The following is a 22,698-nucleotide window of genomic DNA, read 5'->3' as shown; positions in this document are numbered from 1 at the left end:
GAGGGATGAAACGTTTAAAATTGATTTAATACCAGTCGAGTTAGGGAGTTTTGATGTAATAATTGACATGGAATGGTTGAAAAAGGTGAGAGCAGAGGTCGTTTGTTACAAAAATGCGATTCGCATTATGCGTGAAAAAGGAAAACCTTTAATGGTGTACGGAGAAAAGAACAACGCGAAATTAAATCTTATTAGTAGTTTGAAGGCGCAAAAACTAATAAGAAAATGTTGTTATGTCATTCTAGCACACATCAAGGAAGTTAAACCTGAAGAAAAGAACATCAGTGATGTTCCCGTCGCAAAAGAATTTCCCGATGTATTTCCGAAATAACTACCGGGATTACCCCCACATCGATCCGTTGAATTTCAAATAGACCTTGTACCAGGAGCAGCACCAATAGCTCGTACTCCATACAGACTCGCACCCAGTGAAATGAAAGAATTACAAAGTCAGTTACAGGAACTTTTAGAGCGTGGTTTCATTCGACCAAGCACATCACCGTAGGGAGCTCCTGTTTTGTTTTTCAAGAAGAAGGATGGTACATTTAGGTTGTGTATCGACTACCGAGAGTTGAACAAAGTTACCATCAAGAACCGCTACCCACTACCGAGAATTGACGACTTATGCGATCAACTACAAGGCTCGTCGGTTTATTCGAAGATTGATTTACGTTCTAGGTATCATCAAATGCGGGTGAAGGAGGATGATATTCCAAAGACTGCTTTTAGGACGCGTTACGGTCATTACGAGTTTATGATTATGCCATTTGGGTTGACTAACGCACCAGCTGTGTTCATGGACCTCATGAACCGAGTGTGTGGACCATACCTTAACAAGTTTGTCATTATTTTCATCGATGACATACTTATTTACTCAAAGAATTACCAAGAGCACGAAGAACATTTGAGAAAAGTGCTAGAGTTGTTAAGGAAAGAAAAACTATACGCTAAGTTTTCAAAGTGTGCATTTTGGTTAGAAGAAGTTCAATTCTTCGGTCATATAGTGAACAAAGAAGGTATTCAGGTGGATCCAGTAAAGATTGAAACCGTTGAAAAGTGGGAAACCCCAAAAACTCCGAAACATATACGCCAATTTTTAGGACTAGCTGGTTACTACAGAAGATTCATCCAAGATTTTTCCAAAATAGCAAAACCCTTGACTGCATTAACGCATAAAGGGAAGAAATTTGAATGGAGAGATGAACAAGAGAAAGCGTTTCAATTGTTAAAGAAAAAGTTAACTACGGCACCAATATTGTCATTACCTAAAGGGAATGATGATTTTGAGATATATTGTGACACCTCAAAGCAAGGTCTCGGTGGTGTATTAATGCAACGAACGAAAGTAATTGCTTATGCGTCTAGACAATTGAAGATTCACGAGCAGAATTATACGACGCATGATTTGGAATTAGGCGCGGTTGTTTTTGCATTAAAGACTTGGAGGCACTACTTATATGGGGTCAAAAGTATTATATATACCGACCACAAAAGTCTTCAACACATATTTAATCAGAAACAACTGAACATGAGACAGCGCAGGTGGATTGAATTGTTGAATGATTACGACTTTGAGATTCTTTACCACCCGGGGAAGGCAAATGTGGTAGCCGACGCCTTGAGCAGAAAGGACAGAGAACCCATTCGAGTAAAAGCTATGAATATAATGATTCACACTAACCTTACTACTCAAATAAAGGAGGCGCAACAACGAGTTTTAAAAGAGGGAAACTTAAGGGATGAAATACCCAAAGGATCGAAGAAGCATCTTAATATTTGGGAAGACGGAACCCGATATAGGGCTGAAAGAATTTGGGTACCAAAATTTGGAGATATGAGAGAAATGGTACTTAGAGAAGCTCATAAAACCAAATACTTAATACATCCTAGAACGGGAAAGATGTACAAGGATCTTAAGAAACATTTTTGGTGGCCAGGTATGAAAGCCGATGTTGCTAAATATGTAGAAGAATGTTTGACGTGTTCTAAGGTCAAAGCTGAGCATCAAAAACCATCAGGTCTACTTCAACAACCCGAAATCTCGGAATGGAAATGGGAAAACATTACCATGGATTTCATCACTAAATTGCCAAGGACTGCAAGTGGTTTTGATACTATTTGGGTAATAGTTGATCGTCTCACCAAATCAGCACACTTCCTGCCAATAAGAGAAGATGACAAGATGGAGAAGTTAGCACGACTGTATTTGAAGGAAGTCGTCTCCAGACATGGAATACCAATCTCTATCATCTCTGATAGGGATGGCAGATTTATTTCAAGATTCTGGCAGACATTACAGCAAGCATTAGGAACTCGTCTAGACATGAGTACTGCCTATCATCCACAAATGCTTGAAGACATGCTACGAGCATGTGTTATTGATTTCGGAAACAGTTGGGATCGACACCTTCCGCTAGCAGAATTTTCCTACAACAACAGCTACCATTCAAGCATTGAGATGGCGCCGTTTGAAGCACTTTATGGTAGAAAGTGCAGGTCTCCGATTTGTTGGAGTGAAGTGGGGGATAGACAGATTACGGGTCCGGAGATAATACAAGAAACTACCGAGAAGATCATCCAAATTCAACAACGGTTGAAAATCGCCCAAAGTCGACAAAAGAGCTACGCTGACATTAAAAGAAAAGATATAGAATTTGAAATTGGAGAGATGGTCATGCTTAAAGTTGCACCTTGGAAAGGCGTTGTTCGATTTGGTAAACGGGGGAAATTAAATCCAAGGTATATTGGACCATTCAAGATTATTAATCGTGTCGGACCAGTTGCTTATCGACTTGAATTACCTCAACAACTCGCGACTGTACATAACACCTTCCACGTCTCAAATTTGAAGAAATGTTTTGCTAAAGAAGATCTCACTATTCCGTTAGACGAAATCCAAATCAACGAAAAACTTCAATTCATCGAAGAACCCGTCGAAATAATGGATCCTGAGGTTAAAAGACTTAAGCAAAACAAGATACCAATTGTTAAAGTTCAATGGAATGCTCGTAGAGGACCTGAGTTCACCTGGGAATGAGAAGATCAGATGAAGAAGAAATACCCGCACTTATTTCCAGAAGATACGTCAACACCTCCAACTGCTTAAAATTTCGGGACGAAATTTATTTAACGGGTAGGTACTGTAGTGACCCGAACTTTTCCATGTTTATATATATTAAATGAAATTGATATTTACATGATTAAGTGTTTCCAACATGTTAAGCAATAAAATTTGTTAAGACTTGATTAATTGAAATAAGTTTCATATAGACAATTGACCACCCAAGTTGACCGGTGATTCACGAACGTTAAAACTTGTAAAAACTATATGATGTCATATATATGGATATATATGTATAGTTAACATGATATTATGATAAGTAAACATATCATTAAGTATATTAACAATGAACTACATATGTAAAAAACAAGACTACTAACTTAAGGTTTTCGAAACGAGACATATATGTAACGATTATCGTTGTAACGACATTTAATGTATATTTATTATATTAAGATATATTAATACATCATGATATCATGATAATTTAATAATTTAACATCTCATTAGATATAATAAACAATGGGTTAACAACATTTAACAAGATCGTTAACTTAAAGGTTTCAAAACAACACTTACATGTAACGACTCGATGACTTAATGACTCAGTTAAAATGTATATACATGTAGTGTTTTAATATGTATTCATACACTTTTGAAAGACTTCAAGACACTTATCAAAGTACTTCTACTTAACAAAAATGCTTACAATTACATCCTCATTCATTTTCATCAGCAATTCTACTCGTATGCACTCGTATTTGTACTCGTACAATACACAGCTTCTAAATGTATTTACTATTGGTATATACACTCCAATAATCAGCTCTTAGCAGCCCATGTGAGTCACCTAACACATGTGGGAACCATTATTTGGCAACTAGCATGAAATATCTAACAAAACAACAAACTAATGGAGACTATATTGACACCATAATTCACGTGTAAGAACACACACATAAACACTTTCATTTTGCAACTTACATGCATCAAACTACTCTCTCTCAAGTGTTCTTCCATTTTTCTAAGTGTTCTTCATCATATTCATCAAAATCTAGCTCAATCTAGTTCATAAATCCATACATAAACCAAGTTATAAAACAACTACTCAAGAACACACCAACAACACTTCCAAGTTTACTAGCTTACTTTTAATCTTGCAAATCCACTTTAAGTGATCATCCAACCTCAAGAAATCTTTCTTAATTACAGTAAGATATCTTTCTAATACAAGGTAATACTCATATTCAAACTTTGATTCAATTCCTATAACTTTAACAATCTTATTTCGAGTGGAAATCTTACTTGAATTTGTTTTCGTGTCATGATTCTACTTCAAGAACTTTCAAGCCATCCAAGGATCCTTTGAAGCTAGATCTATTTTTCTCATTTCCAGTAGGTTTATCCACAAAACCTGAGGTAGTAATGATGTTCTTAACATCATTCGATTTATATATTTATATAACTACCTTATTCGAAGGTTTAAACTTGTAATCACTAGAACATAGTTTAGTTAATTCTAAACTTGTTCGCAAACAAAAGTTAATCCTTCTAACTTGACTTTTAAAACCAACTAGACACATGTTCTATATCTATATGATATGCTAACTTAATGATTTAAAACCTGAAAACACGAAAAACACCGTAAAACCGGATATACGCCGTCGTAGTTAATTAAAAAATATGATAAACTTTGATTTAAAAGCTATTATTCTGGAAAAATGATTTTTCTTATGAACATGAAACTATATCCAAAAATCATGGTTAAACTCAAAGTGGAAGTTTGTTTTCCAAAATGGTCATCTAGACGTCGTTCTTTCGACTGAAATGACTACCTTTAAAAAATGACTTGTAACTTGTATTTCCGTCTATAAACTTATATTTTTTCTGTTTAGATTCATAAACTTAAGTTAAATATGAAACCATAGCAACTTGAATCACTCAAAATAGATTTAAAACGAAGAAGTTATGGGTAAAACAAGATTGGATAATTTTGCTTGTTGTAGCTACGTGAAAATTGGTAACAAATCTATATTAATCATATCCTATCTAACTTATATTGTATTATACATGTATTCTAATATATTATGTAATCTTGGGATACCATAGACACGTATGCAAATGTTTTGACATATCATATCGACCCATATATATATATTATTTGGAACAACCATAGACACTCTATATGCAGTAATGGTTGAGTTAGCTATACAGGGTTGAGGTTGATTCCAAAAATATATATACTTTGAGTTGTGATCTAGCCTGAGACGTGTATACACTGGGTCGTGGATTGATTCAAGATAATATATATCGATTTATTTCTGTACATCTAACTGTGGACAACTAGTTGTAGATTAATAACGAGGACAGCTGACTTAATAAACTTAAAACATTAAAACATATTAAAAATGTTGTAAATATATTTTGAACATACTTTGATATATATATACGTATTTGTTATAGGTTCATGAATTGACCAGTGGCCAAGTCTTACTTCCCGACGAAGTAAAAATATGTGAAAGTGAGTTATAGTCCCACTTTTAAAATCTAATATTTTGGGATGAGAATACATGCAATTTTATAAATGTTTTACGAAATAGACACAAGTAAATGAAACTACATTATATGGGTGAATGATCGAAGCCGAATATGCCCCTTTTTAGCTTGGTAGCCTAAGAATTTGAGAACAGACCCCCAAATTGACGCGAATCCTAAAGATAGATCTATCGGGCCCAACAAGCCCCATTCTGGAATTTGGAATGCTTTAGTACTTCGAAATTATCATGTCCGATGGGTGTCCCGAAATGATGGGGATATTCTCTATGCATCTTGTTAATGTCGGTTACCAGGTGTTCACCATATGAATGATTTTTATCTCTATGTATGGGATGTATATTGAAATATGAAATCTTGTGGTCTATTATTATGATTTGATAATATATAGGTTAAACCTATAACTCACCAACATTTTTGTTGATGTTTTAAGCATGTTTATTCTCAGGTGATTATTAAGAACTTCCGCTGTTGCATACTAAAATAAGGACAAGATTTGGAGTCCATGCTTGTATGATATTGTGTAAAAACTACATTCAAGAAACTTATTTTTGATTTAATATATTCTTATTGTAAACCATTATGTAATGGTCGTGTGTAAACGGTATATTTTAGATTATCATTATTTGATAATCTACGTAATGCTTTTTAAATCTTTATCGATAAAATAAAGGTTATGGTTGTTTTAAAAATGAATGCAGTCTTTGAAAACCGTCTCATATAGAGGTCAAAACCTCGCGACGAAATCAATTAATATGGAACGTTTATAATCAATATGAATGGGACATTTTATAGGGGGAGTTTGTTGGTGCATGAATCCCCAGCCGTAGATTGATTCGTAGTCTGATACATTCGGTTATGTAATAATGTTTACTTGTGACTATTGATTACGTTTGTGATTGTGCGGGCTTAATTTGTTAAACAATCAATTAGTTAAACTGCACACACAGTCGACCGATTGTGTCTGATATGCAGTATATATACGGGTTGAGACTTCTTTGTTGAGGTTACTCATCCCATTTACCCTAATCGACAGGTTTTCGTCTCTGCCGAACTCTAACACCAAATACCACCGAAATACTTCGTTTAGGCGTCGATCTAATCTAGTATTTGTCCTAGGTTTGATCTATTCGATCCCGATACGACCCATATCTCGGTTTAACCCAATTTTAGTGTATTCCGCTTCTAGGATTGTTAGCAAGCGACCTAAGATCCTTAAATCTTCGTCTACACACACTACCATATCAGTGTCACATAACTATTTCTTTCACATTTCCTTCTCATCACTAGCCCATCACAATTTACTCTCAACCATAACACTTTTTTCACTATCACATGGACTCACTAAAATAATAAATTAATATATACGTAGTAGTAATATAGTATAACTTGTAATGAGAAATGTACAATAAAATAGTGCAAAGAGTCCGTGATGAAAAAAGTTAAGAATGCGAATTGAAGAACGGGACTAAATTGGCTGAGGATTGGCATGAGGGTGTGAATGTTGTTAAATATTGGCTAGCTAGAAGACGAATGTTTAACCAATCCGATGGGAACCCTCTAAAAAGACAACGAAAATATTTAAAAAGATGGTAATTTATTATGATTCTTAGTTGTAAACTTTGAGGGGTCGCGACACCTATCATACTTTTTTTCAAAAGAGAAGATCTCAAACTGTAATGAGGATTGAATCCAAGTCTTCTTTAAAAAAATTCAAATATACATTCAAATATACAACCACTAGATCACTTTTTAAAGTTGGCCCTCTATCCTATTTAAACTTCGTCCTTGACCCCCACTAGTCAACTACTCTATATATTCATGTATAAATACATGCGCAAATCACACTTATCCTAAATAAATCATCTCACCTTTTACATAAAAGAAGAAAAAAAAACGCAATGAAGTTAAAGGATTCAGTAGTGATAGTAGGTTTATTTCTACTATCCTTCTTTAACCTCAACTCGATCGTTGAAGCCCGGATTCGACACTATAGATGGGAGGTTAAGTACGAGTTTAAATCACCCGATTGCTTCAAGAAACTCGTTATCACGATTAACGGAATAAGCCCTGGCCCGTCAATAATAGCGCAACAAGGTGACACCATCATTGTCGACCTTACCAATAGTTTGGTGACCGAAAATGTCGCCATTCATTGGCATGGTATCAGACAGGTAACACTATAAGTTAATTAACTCAAGATCGTTATTTTCTTTTTCTTATAAATATTATTTGATTTGATTTGATGATTAATTAATTATTAAATTAAAATAATTGTATTGCAGATTGGAACTCCATGGGCTGATGGAACTGAAGGTGTTACCCAATGTCCTATTTTACCCGGTGACACGTTTAGATATCAGTTCGTTGCTGACAAGGTAATTATTATAATACAAAATATACGATAAAGTTTCACCGTTTATAAGTACTCAAAATTATTATAATACAAAATATACGATAAAGTTTCACCGTTTATAAGTACTCAAATGTACGCAGTTTAATTAAGGTGCTTCTTTGTAATTATAATTATAATACAAAGTATATTATGATAGTAAGGTTTGAACTGAGACCTCTTATATAAAGTTTCACTCTTGGACGTATTTTTTATGATAATTTTATGTAAATGTGTAGGCAGGGACATTCTTGTACCATGCGCATTACGGTATGCAACGAGAAGCAGGGTTATACGGGTCGATTCGAGTAGGGTTACCGAAGGGTGAAGCTGAACCGTTTTCGTATGATTATGACAGAAGCATAATTTTAAACGATTGGTATCACAAGAGTACATATGAACAGGCTGCCGGCCTTTCTTCTATTCCCTTTGTTTGGGTCGGTGATCCTCAGGTAATAAATTTATAACTAATGAAAAGTTTATACCAAGAATCCATTAATGACATAATTATTACGTACGTTTATACTCCGTAATAACTATTATTTTATGATTTTATGATAGTTACTTTAGTATTATCATCACAATTGTTTAAGAGAATTTGTTAGGTGTAGATATAATAAGTGGTGACTTAATTAACGTGCAAGGTAATGGGATAGATGGTATAAAAAAAAAATGGACCAGTTGAGTTAATATTCAATTAAAATGCAGCTATTTTAGTAATGCTATGAATTTTAGACAATATCCATCCATCTCATTTCTTCTCATTTACTCATCCAGTGGCAGTCTATTCATAAAGAATCGATTTGCCATGTCCAATGTCATTTCTATTGATAAAGAATCGATTTCAAACCACAATACTAGCAGATGTCCAGCTTTCACTTTTATTTTAATTCATTTTTTCGATTAAAATAAATAAAAAAAAACACCTAGCGATCTTTGACCGGGCAAGGTAGGAGTTTTACCCTCATTAATTTAATTATTAGTTATTAAAAAATTAGCTTATAAACGTTGAATTATTAAATACATATAAAAAAATAATGCTTTTAAAATATCATCATTATTTTAACATATATATGAGCCATGAATCTGGTCGGTGGGAACAATAACTTAGCTGACGTCATGTTAACGTAAGCATGATATTAATTTTGTTCTTTTTCTATTTTTTTAAGATATTTACTTTTTAGGCCAAGTTTTTTGCCCAACGAAGTCAACTCACTATGTGAAAGTTTGTTTGTAAAATTTATGTGAATGTAAAATTGTTCATTATTTAACATTGCGAGGTAATTTAACCAAAATAACAAGTATCAAAATGAGGAGCGAAAAACTTAGATTTAAGAAAGAAAAAAAAACTTCTTTTTGAATGAATTTTATTAACGACGGCCTTTTGGGTTGTCGTTAATATGTTTTAAAATATTGTACATTTTGATAGTCGCGTTTATGAAAATGATTAATAACCGTCATGTGCAATAATTTAATGCATGTTAACGATAACCCTTAGAGTTGTCGTTAGCAAATATTTTTTTTTATATATACACAAGTTAATTGTCAACTCATTGTGTGAAAGTTTGTATATAAAATTTATGTGGCGGTTGCTCGTTTATTAATATCATACGAGTATGCCAGTACCACTTTGGTTACAATCAAATCGTTAATTAATGCTAACCATGATCGTAAAGCTTCTTCTAATTAATCATAGTTTTAAGCCCATTATTAGCACATCAAAAAAATTATTATTCAATAATTTGATTGTGAACACCCAACTAGAGTATTACTCCATAATTTGCCAAACACTTATACAAAAGGATAAGTTTAAACTTCTATTTTAATTGTCTAAGAATTTCACTAAAAGTATTTTAAAAAAGACAATAGGCTTTTTATGTTAACTAAAAGTTTAGTACTTGTGAAACTTAATGTTTTTTATGATCTTGTTTGCTTTCAGTCATTGTTGATTCAAGGCAAAGGAAGATTCAATTGCAGTACACCGGGGATTATGGCAGGTGTCTGTAACGCTACAAATCCTGAATGCTCACCTTATGTTTTAACTGTTGTTCCTGGGAAAACATATCGTCTTAGAATCGGAAGTTTAACCGCCTTGGCTGCTCTCAGTTTCGAAATAGAGGTAAACTTAACCAAAGTATACAATAATGGTAATGTCTTATTACCAAGGTTGTAAAAGTCGCGAGTCGGCGACGCATCGGTCGAGACCTAAAAAGGACGCGTCGATCGAGTCGGGAACGCGTCGGGGACGCATCGGTCGTTGACCAACCTTGACTTTATTAATAATTTCTTAAATATATATTTATATATGTATAAAATAATTGATTCTGTACCATAAATTTCTTAAATAAGAACTTGAATTTAAATACAATCAAACTTCAAACTCAATTAATGTTACCGAGTAAATAATCAGTAAGGACACAGAGAAAAGAGCGGCCCAAAAAATGAAAACAAACCCTAATTTTAAAACATATCACATCTTGACGAAAATTTGACCGCTTTTGACCAACTTTGACCGTCTTTGACAGACTTTGACCGAACTTTTAACTTTGACCGTCTGTTGAGTCGTTTTCAAAAAAAACGGGATGGGAACCCAAAAAACCGACGCATCGGCTGACGCGTCGGCCAATTCGGCCGACTTTTACAACACTGCTTATTACTTTGTTAGTTGTTGGGTTCTGATATCCTTATAAGATGCTGCAAAAGGGCCAAAACGACCTAGTAATCTGAACATAAAAACCTTTATCTGTTTATATTTAATAATATATTGTTTTTAGAAAGAAACTTCTTCCTAGCTAACATGTTATGTTTCAAAAAACAGGGGCACAATATGACGGTTGTTGAAGCCGATGGTCACATGGTCGATCCGTTCGTCGTTAATAATCTTTACATTTACTCCGGTGAAACCTACTCGGTTTTAGTCACAGCAAATCAAGACTCATCACGAAACTACTGGGTCGTGTCAAAGATGGTTAGTCGTAACAACAAGACCCCAAAAGGTTTAGCCATCTTTAATTACTACCCAAACCATCCAACCAAATCACCGCCAACGGTCCCACCGAATGGACCCATGTGGAACGACGTCGAATCTAGGGTTAACCAAAGTCTCAAAATCAAATCTCATCCTAACTACATACATCCCGTGCCTAAAACATCAGACAGAGTGATTATTTTTTTAAACACACAAAACAAAATAAACGGATATAATAAATGGGCTATTAATAATATCTCTTTTACCCTTCCTCATACCCCATATCTCTTATCACTTAAAGAGAATCTACTTAGTACATTCGAACAAACCTTGCCTCCTGACGTCATCAATGGGTATTCAAACTACGACATCAATGCGGTCGAGACAAATGTTAACGCTACGACTAGTAACTCGTTGTATAGACTAAAGTTTAATTCGACAGTAGACGTTATTCTACAAAATGCAAACACGATGACTGTTAATAATAGTGAAACGCACCCGTGGCATTTGCACGGGCACAACTTTTGGGTGCTTGGGTACGGAAAGGGAAAGTTTAATGTTACGGAAGATCCTAAGAGTTATAATTTAGTGAACCCGGTTATGAAAAATACGGTACCGGTTCATTTGTACGGGTGGACCGCTATAAGGTTTGTAGCGAATAACCCGGGTGTTTGGGCATTTCATTGTCATATTGAATCTCATTTTTACATGGGTATGGGGACCGTGTTTGAAGAAGGGATTGAGAAGGTGGGGAAATTGCCCCCGGCTATTATGGGGTGTGGTGACACCAAAAGACTAATTAAGCCATAGATGTTTAATTAATGTAAAATGAATAAGATGTTTTGTGTATTTTTTTTAGTGATTTATTTATGAGTGTATTTATGTCTCTGAAGGAATTTATACGTCATTGAAGATTTGAATACGATGACTATAGAAGTTTTATGTATAGCTCATTTTCATATATACTTAGGAAGTTTAAACTCACATGTTAGATATAAGCACTTGATATAAGACGATCGAGATCGTTTACTAAACAACTCTAAAATATGTTCGACTGAAACTCATTTAAATTCGAATCGAATTGAGCTTCTAAGGAGTTCAGCTCGAGTAACCAGTCTTACACAAATCCCTAATATTAAGGTGGAAATTGGACCTCCGTGATTTGCTAATAGTAATAGATTTCGTGGCTAACATCTAACCAGAACGGATACGCTATCCTAGATGGAAATGACTTTCTCGCTGGGCATATTATCTTTCGTCCTCGGACGTTCGAATCTTCTGTTTGATTCTAGCACTTGCATTCTTCTGTCCAAAACCCCCCCGCGATTGGTTGGAAGTTATTTACTAGAATTCTAATCAGTAAGAAATATTATCAAAAAGCTTATAGCTTAGTGGTATGTGATGAACCCTTTAATCAAGAGGTTGAGGGGTCAAGCCTCGTAATAGGCATATATATATTCGTAGAAAATTCACGCAAGGCGTGTGAGTTATTCACATATCTTCATCTCATTTCTTTTCTTTCGTATAAGACCACTCCTAACCATGATATAGTTCCTTCTCAACAGTGACGGTACTTAGTATAACCCGAAGGGGTTATTCGTCCCACCTGGATTTTACGGGGAAAAAAATTTACACTAAAAAAATATTTTTTTTTACTAAAAAATAAGGGTTTTTTTTTTAGTGTTTACCCTTCCTGACAATAAAGAATTTATTTAATTTTTACACTCGCCCCATCTGTATTCGGGTTCAAATTTCGCCACTACTCATCAAGACTCGACGCCACATCAACGATACATCAACACTTCTCACCATCACTAACCCATGACTAATTACTCACAACTATGACATACTTCTTCATAATAACTATAACACACTTTATATCAATGTACAAGTATAAAAGGTAATTATATAAGTTGTTAATTCTATACATTACATCACACTCGCCTTCAATTGCAAGACATAATGCTGCACAGACAAGGGGATGGCTACTAGAGCGATGACAATGCCATTAATCACATCCGCACTCTGATTGTGTTTAAATAAGACATATGCAACATAGGCAAGGGGGCTTACCAGGGCGATGACAATGCCACCAAAGCCCAAGTCGTGGAGGTGTGCGGCTAGGGCTAACAACCCGTTGGGCTAACACGCATTACAAAAATAATATAATAATAATAATCAAATGATAAGAAAGGCAGAAAAAAAAGCAAACAATGTTACGACCCTAAATTAAGAATCTTTTTAATGACAATCATATGTGCTATTATTAAGACATTCGGACATGCATAAAATTGCTTGTACATTCAAATTAGTACTCATAAAGATAAGTGGCTCATGTACAACTAAATTAAGCGTAAATTTAATTCTTAATGGAAAATTCACTAAATTAAAAATGAAAATGTTACTACTATTAATAAAAATATAAAATAGAACAAAAATAGGTTTGCGTCTGTTTGAAGAACAATAAAATCAAGAGTTGGGAGTCGGAATTTAAAACTAGCGTCGTCTTGGTTAAAGTTTTTCCTTGAAGAAGAAGAAGAAGAAGAAGAAGTGATGGGAGTGATAAACAAAGTTGGAGATTTAACGTTTAAAGCTTTCACCTTAGGTCTCGGTGTCGCCACTATTTATCTCGGCGCCACTTTTTCCGTTAACGTTTACCGCGGTCTCGCCTGGCACAACGCTCAATCGGTATACATATAAACCCTAATTCTCCCTTCATTATTATCTAATTCTCAAAGACATAGCTTGTTAAATTGCTTCCGTCGATTTGAATCCGACATCACACCTAATTTGTTAGGGTTTATATGAATCTAGGTATTATAAATTGGTTTAAATAGAGTATGATACTATGAATTGATTAATGAGGTTAACTAGGTAATAGATTAAATTCGGTTTTTCATACAGCTAATTACGGAGTTTAAGAATTAGGTTTTAGCTGTTGAACAAGTTCATTGCATTCCTTACCGTCATTAACAACTATGAATTGATATGGCATTTGTTGATATCCTTCGGAAACGTTTGAGTTTGATTATATTTGGAACAAGTTCCGGCTTTCGTAATGTTGGGACTTGGGTAGAGGTCTTAATATCTTGTTATGTGTTTCGAACTGATGTTACACGCACCAAATTGATGTTATCAAATTAGTTGAACGAGAGAAGATCAGAGCATTAAGTACTGTAGCTGTATTTAGTTATAAAATGCCTGTTTACATTCTTTCTGTAAATCAGTTCATTGCATTCCTTACCGTCATTAACAACTTGTCTAATATTTAGGATTTATTTATTACCAATCAGATGAATCGGAATTGATTATCTATGTTAATAATATTGTATTGCATATTCTCCTGTTCCATCTTGTTGATAGGTGCTAATTATCAGTACATCTAGATAGAAATTAAATTATCCTTTGCGCAAGTGTGGTCAAATCAGGAGAGTTTGGACTTTTCAATCTGTCAATGTTTGAATGGTTTGAGTTGTGAAAAGGGAGTTGTTATGATAAATAACCCAATGGTTATTAATTCAAGATAGATGATCAAAATCTTAATAGCAAAGAAGTGATGCGAGATAGATGTTAACACTTAATTGCAAAGATGTTTTTGATCTCGAGTCGCATATTTTTTCTTCCTATTTTTTTCAACTTTATCCGACCACTAAAAGTAAAGTTATAAAACTAGTTGTGTTGGGCAACTCTTCTCATAGTTCAGTTATCATGAGCATACGATTATGCAAAGTTAGCTCTTGTTGGTTCTCAATTTGTAAGCAAGAAAGTGACTAGCTCCTCCTTGTTCTTGTGGTCTTTATCATGGATATTAAACGTCTTTTTAATATAGTTGGAAGTTCAGTATTTGCACAGCATAAAGTAACACTGAAGGATAAAAATTTACTCAAGTTTTCTGATTAAAAGTGAAGAAATGATATGCAACTTATTCTGTTGGTGTGGACAAGTTAATGCGTTAAGTTGTAAAGGGCAAAACCATGTGAAATTCTTCTGAAAAGATAAATAGAATAGTGTAAACCCGCCCGGTGGTTGACCTTTTCATGTTTTTCCAGAGCGCATCTAGCATAACTTCTCTTCATCCCTCTTAGTTTTTTAGTCATTGAGTAGCGTTTATGGATTCGAGATGTAGCTTGCTTGAGTAGGGGATCTTGACTGATCATGACCTGATACCAATATGTTAATGACATGCTAGTTGCATATCTTTTTCTGAAATTACTACTCTTGGTTTCTATCTGCTTGTTGTAAGAGTTTACTGTTTGCATTTGTTCTATCATATAAATACATCAACTTATAACATAATTTTTTTTCGTTTTGTTTACAAGTTTCACTTGTCTTTCTGTTTCAGAAACCCGAGAATGATGTGACACCTGAACAGAAGTCATAATTGCATGATGTTGTGGTGTCTTCAATCTGTCTGGTCAAGTCGTTTAGCTTCCCTTACTTCGAGCATCCCTCTAAGGTTCAGTGGATAGAATCTAGTACCTTTTCACTATGTTATAAAGGACCTAATTACACATTTATGTTATTCTTTTATTCTATCATGACTTGATCTCGGTTTGAACAAAGGTGATTATAAATGGTTTACGTGCTGCTGCTTGGCAAATGCATGTTTTAAACCGCATAAAGACTAAATAAGTGAAAGTGTAATGCCTTTGTTGATGTGTGTATTTTGGTTGAGAAAATTTCAACTTCGATAATTTGAAATCTTTACATTTGTCATCGTTATATTGTATACTCGTGATACTGGTTTTTGTTCACTTGATTTGGTTATAGACATATGATCCTCGACTGTTAGGTGTATGTTCTATCTAGTAACTTATTTAGTTTGAATTGTTTTAGATTTATGATTTGCAGGTGATGAAAGGGTGTTTGGTTTATGGGACCTTTTAGGGATTGGTCTGTAGGACTAATTGATCTAGTCGAGGGCTTGTTGGCCGTTGACTAACTTTGACTTTGACCTTGACCAATTTGATTGATTTTCACCAAAAATAAGTCCGATTTTATTGAATAATTCGACATTAATCGACTGAATTCGATTTGGCCTACTAAGTTCAACTTTCGAGTGATTTTGACCCGTTGACCGGTGATTTTGATTAACCTGGCGTTGATATGGATTAGTCCCCAAATCTGACTGATCAGCGACTAACTCGATTTTTTACAACACTGATTATAGTCAACTCCCATTTAGAGTCAACTCTCATTTAGGATGATTAAAATCAACTTCCATTTAGAACTTCCTATGAATTTAAATTAGTTTATATTTATGAGAAAATTAGAGTGGAGAAATCGGTATTATCTTATTTATAGCTACTTAATCTACTAAGTAGTAAACACAGGAGGCACCAACGGGTGACTGACAACGGTAACCAACAACTCATCTAGTCGGGTGGTGCCTCAGCGAAATATTGGAAGGAATCTGGAAACGAGAACAAGAAAATCACCACGGAGAGATTAAAATGAAGTAACGAGAAATGTAGTCCATGTGCAACAGGATAAAAAAATATTGAAATACCAAGCCACCTCATACTAATAATTTGTCGATCAAACATCTCAAAAATCCCTATATCAAACTAAAAATAGCACGAACATAAAATAAACTACCAGTGCATACAACAAACTAAAACCAAACAAGAAAGTACCCATATCTACTGCGAAACCGCGAAACAAATCCACAAACCAGCCAAAAATCAAAACAAACAGTAGGTTTCTCCGGACCTGGACGAAGCCGGAGATTGACATGTGAATGAAACAAATAGTAGGTGAAATGAAGTAGCGGCAACGGCACTGGGGTCGAACAGAAAAGGAGGAGTGGTGTTAAGCATAGAAAAGGCAGCGCCACAAGGTAGCACAAGAATTGCACATAATTTGTACTCATGGTGTATGTTGTTTCATTATGTACTCTGTACAGCGACTGTTACCAATTCCTATCAAACATATAAAACTACCAACATCAGGTTATTTAAAAGCTCCTGGATGTAAAAATTAAATGTTAGAGCTCCATTTCAATCTTCTTATCATCTATTGATAAATTTTTATGACTACTATGGGTGTTATATCGTTTTTCTTGAATGGCAGTTAAGAGTCACTAACAAGTCCGAACGCGATGTTGAAACCTACCCACCCAAATCGGCTGAAAAAAAAAGAAAAAAAGCTTTCATCATCTTTTTCCCGCTGGGTGAACCATTTACAATCCTACCACCCCTCACGACGAATCATGCGGGAATCACATTTCGAGGCTCGAACGCAAGACGTTTGCAACCTCCGAGGCCATGAAATAGGTGGGTAACCTCAAAGGAAATATTTTGCAGCTAATTATTTTTTTTATTTATTATTTTTTTTTGGCGAAAAAATGATAACTTTTATAAATACGGAAAACGTTTTCGAATAGAAAACGTCTTCAACAAAGGTTACAACGAGAGAGAACTTCGATGAGGCTCGTACCTAGAAAGCGGAAAACATACGTACTATCTATACTAAGCCTCATATTGACCAAACCTAGACAAAAACCGAAATGAAATGGAATAAACTACAAACCGGATATGAAACAAGCATACCACAATCCTAACAATGACATCAATGTCAAAGCCGAAAAAGACACTAGTAAACACGATACCGAGATCACGAAACCAAATGTCTTATGGGAAGTCAGGTCAACTATGGGTGTAAAATCTTGATAGGACGAAAGCAGTGCAATAAAGACATCGAGGGTACTTTATTATGGTCAATATACTGTTCTGCTTCAGCAATTTGCTTGCCCATATAAGGTTACGAAATGCCATAACAGGTACACTGATCCTAATAAATATACACTTACCAAGAAAAGAAGAAGCTTAAAAGGATGAAACATGCTTCTGATCAACCCACGAGAACTAAACAAACGAACAAACAAATAAATTAACGAGAGCAATAATTGCCCTGATTCATAAATTACAATGCCCGATGAATCAACTCAACCTTCGATAGACTCGTGATACACGTATTATCAACATATATATTTACAATCAACTGTTCTCCAAGTTCACTCATTTAATACTATGCATCAATGTTCTTGCTTCCACAACGAATACACAAGATCCTACTAGTAGTAAGTAATAACGTAACAATACCTGTTGCAAAAGATATGATAGTGTAATAACGCATCAAAAGACAATTAGGGAATTAAATCTCAGCCAATGGATTCTTGATTAACCCACTACGACCTCCATAGCGTCGAAATCGCCTTTTCTCTGGGTCACGTGAATCAAGATTCATCCTCTTGCCAGTCATGTGGGTTGTGGCTGCAAATGGGGATGAAGAAATTGTGGTGTTTGATGGTTGAGTTTCCATTTTCTTCCAGAGCTTAGAAGTCAAAAAGTCAGCACCAGGTAACTTGCAGCATAAGGTTTCTGTAGGTTCTGTACGAGACAACCTTCCAGTTGACCTGGCCAAATCAAATGATATCTCATCCAATATTAACTCTAGGCCTTGCACTCGTGTCTCCAGTGACCGCATCCCAGTTTGTGAGCTTCCAATGAATTTCTATATTTTTAAGATTTGGATTATTACTTTTTATGATTATCATAACCAAGGTATTCATAAATATTACTAACATAGAAAACAATGGATATTCAATAATTCAGTAAGAAGTCACATAAGTCCAAGGGTTCATTTGCTAACAAATAAATTGACCTACTGAAAGGAGATTATTGTCGGCAATATATTGCACAGATCTGCTTATCCTATTTTTAGAAATTATTACTTATTATACTCGTATGTGTCGGCAGGATTTGTAATTATGTTTCAAACATTTGGTAAGAAGGTAGTACTTAATTTTCAAGCCCCACGATATAGTGACAAACAAACTGATTTTAAATGTGTGTTTGTCGTTCAAACTAGTGTATGTAAAGCAAGTGGCCCATGTTGTCTAGAAACAAAGCTAAACAAATTTTGACAATATCCTCAAATACAAATCACCAACTGCATAAAAATCTTAACAGTTAAGAATAATAATTAGCAAGTTACCTGAAGGAGATCCACCAAATTGGACTGCTGAGTTTCAATTTGAACAAGTTGATTCCGAATCAACGATAACTCCTCACAATCTCTACGGCTCTTATGAATATCCGGAGTGATATTAGTTCCTACGACAGTGGAACTTAATTTTGCATTCGGATGTTCAGATTCATACATTTCTTCATCGACAATTCGCTTTGTCTCTGGTTTTGTATATCTATTGTTAAGACGATTATCATCAACGGATAACAGATTTGCAGGATGAGGAACAGCAGCAGATACAAGTTTCTGTCCACTTGGCTTCTTGCGATCCAGTTTCCGAAACATTGCTGGACCAGCTTTTTTGTTGCTATTTTCAAATGAAATCCGTCTTGTTGCACTAGCATTAGAGGGACCATTAGGGACAGTTTTTCTATTAGCCGTTGTTAAAGCTCTTGTTGGATACCTTCCATCACTAGCAACTTCAGCTCCTGGACCACACATAAGCCAATTAACTATTAACTAATAAACATAAATTGACTAAGATCTAAAATGTATAACACGAACACATTCCTTTTTCCCAAAATCACACCAAAAGCAGATAGTAACATGTGATCCTATAGCTTTCTATGATCCATCACTGAACAAACAAAATTGACAAAAAACTAATTCATAAAAATTTGTAAAAATTTGCGTACGTTTAGAAGACAGCTGCGATTCAGGGGGAGTTAACACGTCATCCGCCACATCTGGAATCGCCTTCCAAGCTTCAATCATTTGATTCATAGTTTCCCTAACACTTTTCACCTGTGCATTATATCAAACAGGTTCCGTAGTAATTTAAATAACTAAATCTAAAACAATCACAATCAGTTTCAATTGCAGTAAAACTATAACAAATTAACCACACCTTATCAAATTTCTTAGTCTCAAACGTCTTCAAACACGGCGCCTTAAATTCAGATAACAAATCGGTCTCAAGAACAGCCAATTTCTCCAACGCTTCAGCAGCCGACTTCCTCGCGCTCCAATCCTCACTCTTCGCCACAAATTCAACCAAAACACTAACTAGATTCCTCACAATCACCGCACTGGAAGCAGCGCCGGCACCGATCACGCTACCTAACACCGTCAACAACGCTGATTTCGCCTTAAAACTATCAGACTTCAATAACTTCTCAATCCTTGGCAACATTCTCCTCAAATAAACCGGCTCCGGATCCGGAGCTCCGTCAACAGCCGAGGCTAAACACAAAGCCGCACCGATCTGTGAATTCAAATCCTGTTCCGTTACTAAAGCGTCAACTAACGGTTTCGCAACAGAAGTAAACGGCGGTTTCGTAACATGAATCGCAATTGAGCCAGTAGCAGCGACACACGCGGACCTAACGGAAGTATCCGGATCACGGAGACGCCGTACGATTGCGGAAATAAGTTTCGACAAATGTGATGATAACGCATCACCGTGAGCTTCTGATAATGTACAGATTAAACGAACGCATTGTTTACGTACCGGAGACTTATCAGATGAGTCGGTAGCGGTGATTGATGATAGAAACAGTGAGATTGAGTCGTGAGTTAGGGTTTTAGCGATGAATTCGAGCTCAGTTGCGGCGGCGGAGTGTGTATCACGGTCTGATAATTTGTTAAGGCATGTGAGGACTCGGTGTTTAAATTCACGTGTGGATGATTGGTTGTTTGAAGACGGTGACATTGTGAGAAATTTTGTTGAGTTTGTTACGGTGGTGGTGTTTCTGGATTTACCGGCAGCATCGCCGGTGGCGGGGTGGCGGTGTGACGGTGTGGGTTATAGCAGGCTTTATCCACTCACTCAATTATATAAAGAGAGAATGAATTGGCTTTAATATGACAGTATGTCAGGGAACATGGGACTCATGGGAGATGTATGATGCCGTTATTTTCTGATTTGTTGAAAGCTGAAAACGATGTCGTTTAAAATTAATGGGACAGTTGTTAAAGAAGGCTGTGTGGTATTGATATATTGATATTGATATTGATATTGATATTAATATTTATAATAGGTAATGTGAATATGGTGCCTGTTACACATATAACATTATATGCCACTCCCACAAATATGGTGCTGTTACTCATATAACATTATATGCCACTCCCACAAATACGACACCGTGTAACTCAAAAATAAAAAAACCTAACAAAAACGTCCTACTCACGTTGCTTTCTTCTTCCACGTACCAGGTACTTACGCTTTCTCGATCACGACTATACCAATTCACAATCCTAATTGTTCATCATAATCAACCACACTTCTTAATTATTCAATTAATTTCGTTGTAGAACTACGCAGGTACGAATTTACGATCATTTATAATTGATCGTTTACATCACACCAATCGAAATCGATGTTTATCTCTTTTCTATTTAAAGAATGTACATTAATCGAATACTAACTTCATATTACTTCATATTATCCCATCTGAGATTCCAAAGCAACAACTTTGATAACTGCATATGAGACTTTGACTTTCAAAGTCAACAGTTTGTTCCTAACATGATTCTTCACAGTTTTGCTTACGCTGCATTCTCAAATTTATATTATGATCGAAAGGAAATGAATTGAGCGGATTAAAAAATAATAGGCATTTTCGAGTTTCTATTTTTAGTGGAAAGGATAGGAGAGGAGAGGAGAAGATTATGAAGGAGAGTACATAATATTTTTAAGACAAAATGTCATTCCTCGTTCTTGAACTTTACATCAAATTTAACTCCTCGTCCTTATTCTTTTTTTTTTTTTGTGCATCCCTCGTCCCTAATGTATCACAATTATACATCTCTCGTCCTTTTTCTTGACTCCTCGTCCTTTTTCTTTCTGTCAATTCTACATCCCTCGTTCCTAAAAAGGACGAAGGATGTAGAATTGTGATACATTAGGGACGAGGGATGCACAAAAAAAGAAAAAGGACGAGAAGTCAAATTTGATGAAAGTTCAGGGACGAGGAATGGAATTTTGTCTATTTTTATTAACAAAACACTTTCCGCTCATATTTTGACAGATTGAGAGAGAACATGACTTAATTATCTTAATATTATCTCTAATCCTTCTATTATCTCATAACTAACATTATTTTTATTGTACGTAACACAGGATAATGAAAATTAATTAGTTGATTCGTCATTCTATAGTTTTTCCCATGTTAAAAAAATATACATAAAACTGACAACTAGACACTGATTAAATGATATATATGAATCATATAATGTATTTCAAAATCAGTTTAGTTCAAATATTACAAATGATATAATTATAAAATGTTTATTATTTTGCTCATATTTATTTTTCTTTCTTTTTTTCTCATCTCAACTCGAGAATACATATATCTTCTTTTATATTACCTTTTTGTAAGTGCTTAATAATGATATTAACTCTGAATGGTTCAACACTGAATGTTGAACCATTCAACATCATATGTCATTCAGAGGTCAGAAATAAACGCGTTAAATGTTGAATGGTTTAGCATTCAGTGATGAACCTTCAATTAAGAGGTAAACAAATACACCCATTTGGAGAGGCTTATGATCACGTAAATTTCGATTTAGTTTAGGCATTATTTTCTTTAGAAGATAACTAAACAGTTTAAACATATTATGATTATTAACTTCTATTCTCGATATAATTACTTATTAGTATTTGATATAGTATTTATTATATTTATCTAATTATTGCGTAAGTCACCTTATTTTCAAGTTCTAGCTCTGCTCATCTCTCTAGATCAA

The 22,698-nt window shown here is 35.0% G+C and overlaps 2 protein-coding genes and 1 long non-coding RNA gene across 3 annotated transcripts; 2 read left to right on the top strand and 1 right to left on the bottom strand.

The window, feature by feature from the left end:
* Nucleotides 1-7,515: 7,515 nt before the first annotated feature.
* On the top strand, nucleotides 7,516-11,784 carry LOC139868066 (L-ascorbate oxidase-like). The gene is made up of 5 exons (XM_071856404.1): nucleotides 7,516-7,788; nucleotides 7,900-7,992; nucleotides 8,246-8,458; nucleotides 9,946-10,125; nucleotides 10,825-11,784. The coding sequence occupies exons 1-5, from the start codon at nucleotides 7,516-7,518 to the stop codon at nucleotides 11,782-11,784; spliced, it is 1,719 nt and encodes a 572-aa protein (XP_071712505.1).
* A 1,626-nt stretch (nucleotides 11,785-13,410) lies between these two features.
* LOC139866383 (uncharacterized) lies at nucleotides 13,411-15,677 on the top strand. The gene is made up of 2 exons (XR_011765424.1): nucleotides 13,411-13,662; nucleotides 15,317-15,677. It is a non-coding gene; the product is annotated as an uncharacterized lncRNA (long non-coding RNA).
* A 2,151-nt stretch (nucleotides 15,678-17,828) lies between these two features.
* LOC139866382 (TORTIFOLIA1-like protein 3) lies at nucleotides 17,829-20,828 on the bottom strand. The gene is made up of 4 exons (XM_071854611.1): nucleotides 19,853-20,828; nucleotides 19,641-19,749; nucleotides 18,973-19,433; nucleotides 17,829-18,489 (listed from the first exon to the last, which is right to left on the bottom strand). Exons 1-4 carry the CDS (start codon nucleotides 20,654-20,656, stop codon nucleotides 18,130-18,132), a joined length of 1,734 nt encoding a protein of 577 aa, XP_071710712.1. The 5' UTR covers nucleotides 20,657-20,828; the 3' UTR covers nucleotides 17,829-18,129.
* Nucleotides 20,829-22,698: the final 1,870 nt, after the last annotated feature.

Source organism: Rutidosis leptorrhynchoides, chromosome 9, assembly GCF_046630445.1.
Source record: "Rutidosis leptorrhynchoides isolate AG116_Rl617_1_P2 chromosome 9, CSIRO_AGI_Rlap_v1, whole genome shotgun sequence".
Lineage (NCBI taxonomy): Eukaryota > Viridiplantae > Streptophyta > Magnoliopsida > Asterales > Asteraceae > Rutidosis > Rutidosis leptorrhynchoides.
Note: the sequence above shows the minus strand (reverse complement) of the source record. Positions and strands in the feature narration are given on the sequence as shown.

Coding starts and splice junctions, on each gene's coding strand:
- LOC139868066 (XM_071856404.1), top strand. CDS start 7,516: ATGAAGTTAAAGGATTCAGTAGTGATAGTAGGTTTATTTCTACTATCC. Junction 7,789..7,899: donor ATTGGCATGGTATCAGACAG/GTAACACTATAA, acceptor ATTGTATTGCAG/ATTGGAACTCCATGGGCTGA. Junction 7,993..8,245: donor ATCAGTTCGTTGCTGACAAG/GTAATTATTATA, acceptor GTAAATGTGTAG/GCAGGGACATTCTTGTACCA.
- LOC139866382 (XM_071854611.1), bottom strand. CDS start 20,656: ATGTCACCGTCTTCAAACAACCAATCATCCACACGTGAATTTAAACAC. Junction 19,750..19,852: donor AGACTAAGAAATTTGATAAG/GTGTGGTTAATT, acceptor TATAATGCACAG/GTGAAAAGTGTTAGGGAAAC. Junction 19,434..19,640: donor ATCGCAGCTGTCTTCTAAAC/GTACGCAAATTT, acceptor TGTGTGGTCCAG/GAGCTGAAGTTGCTAGTGAT.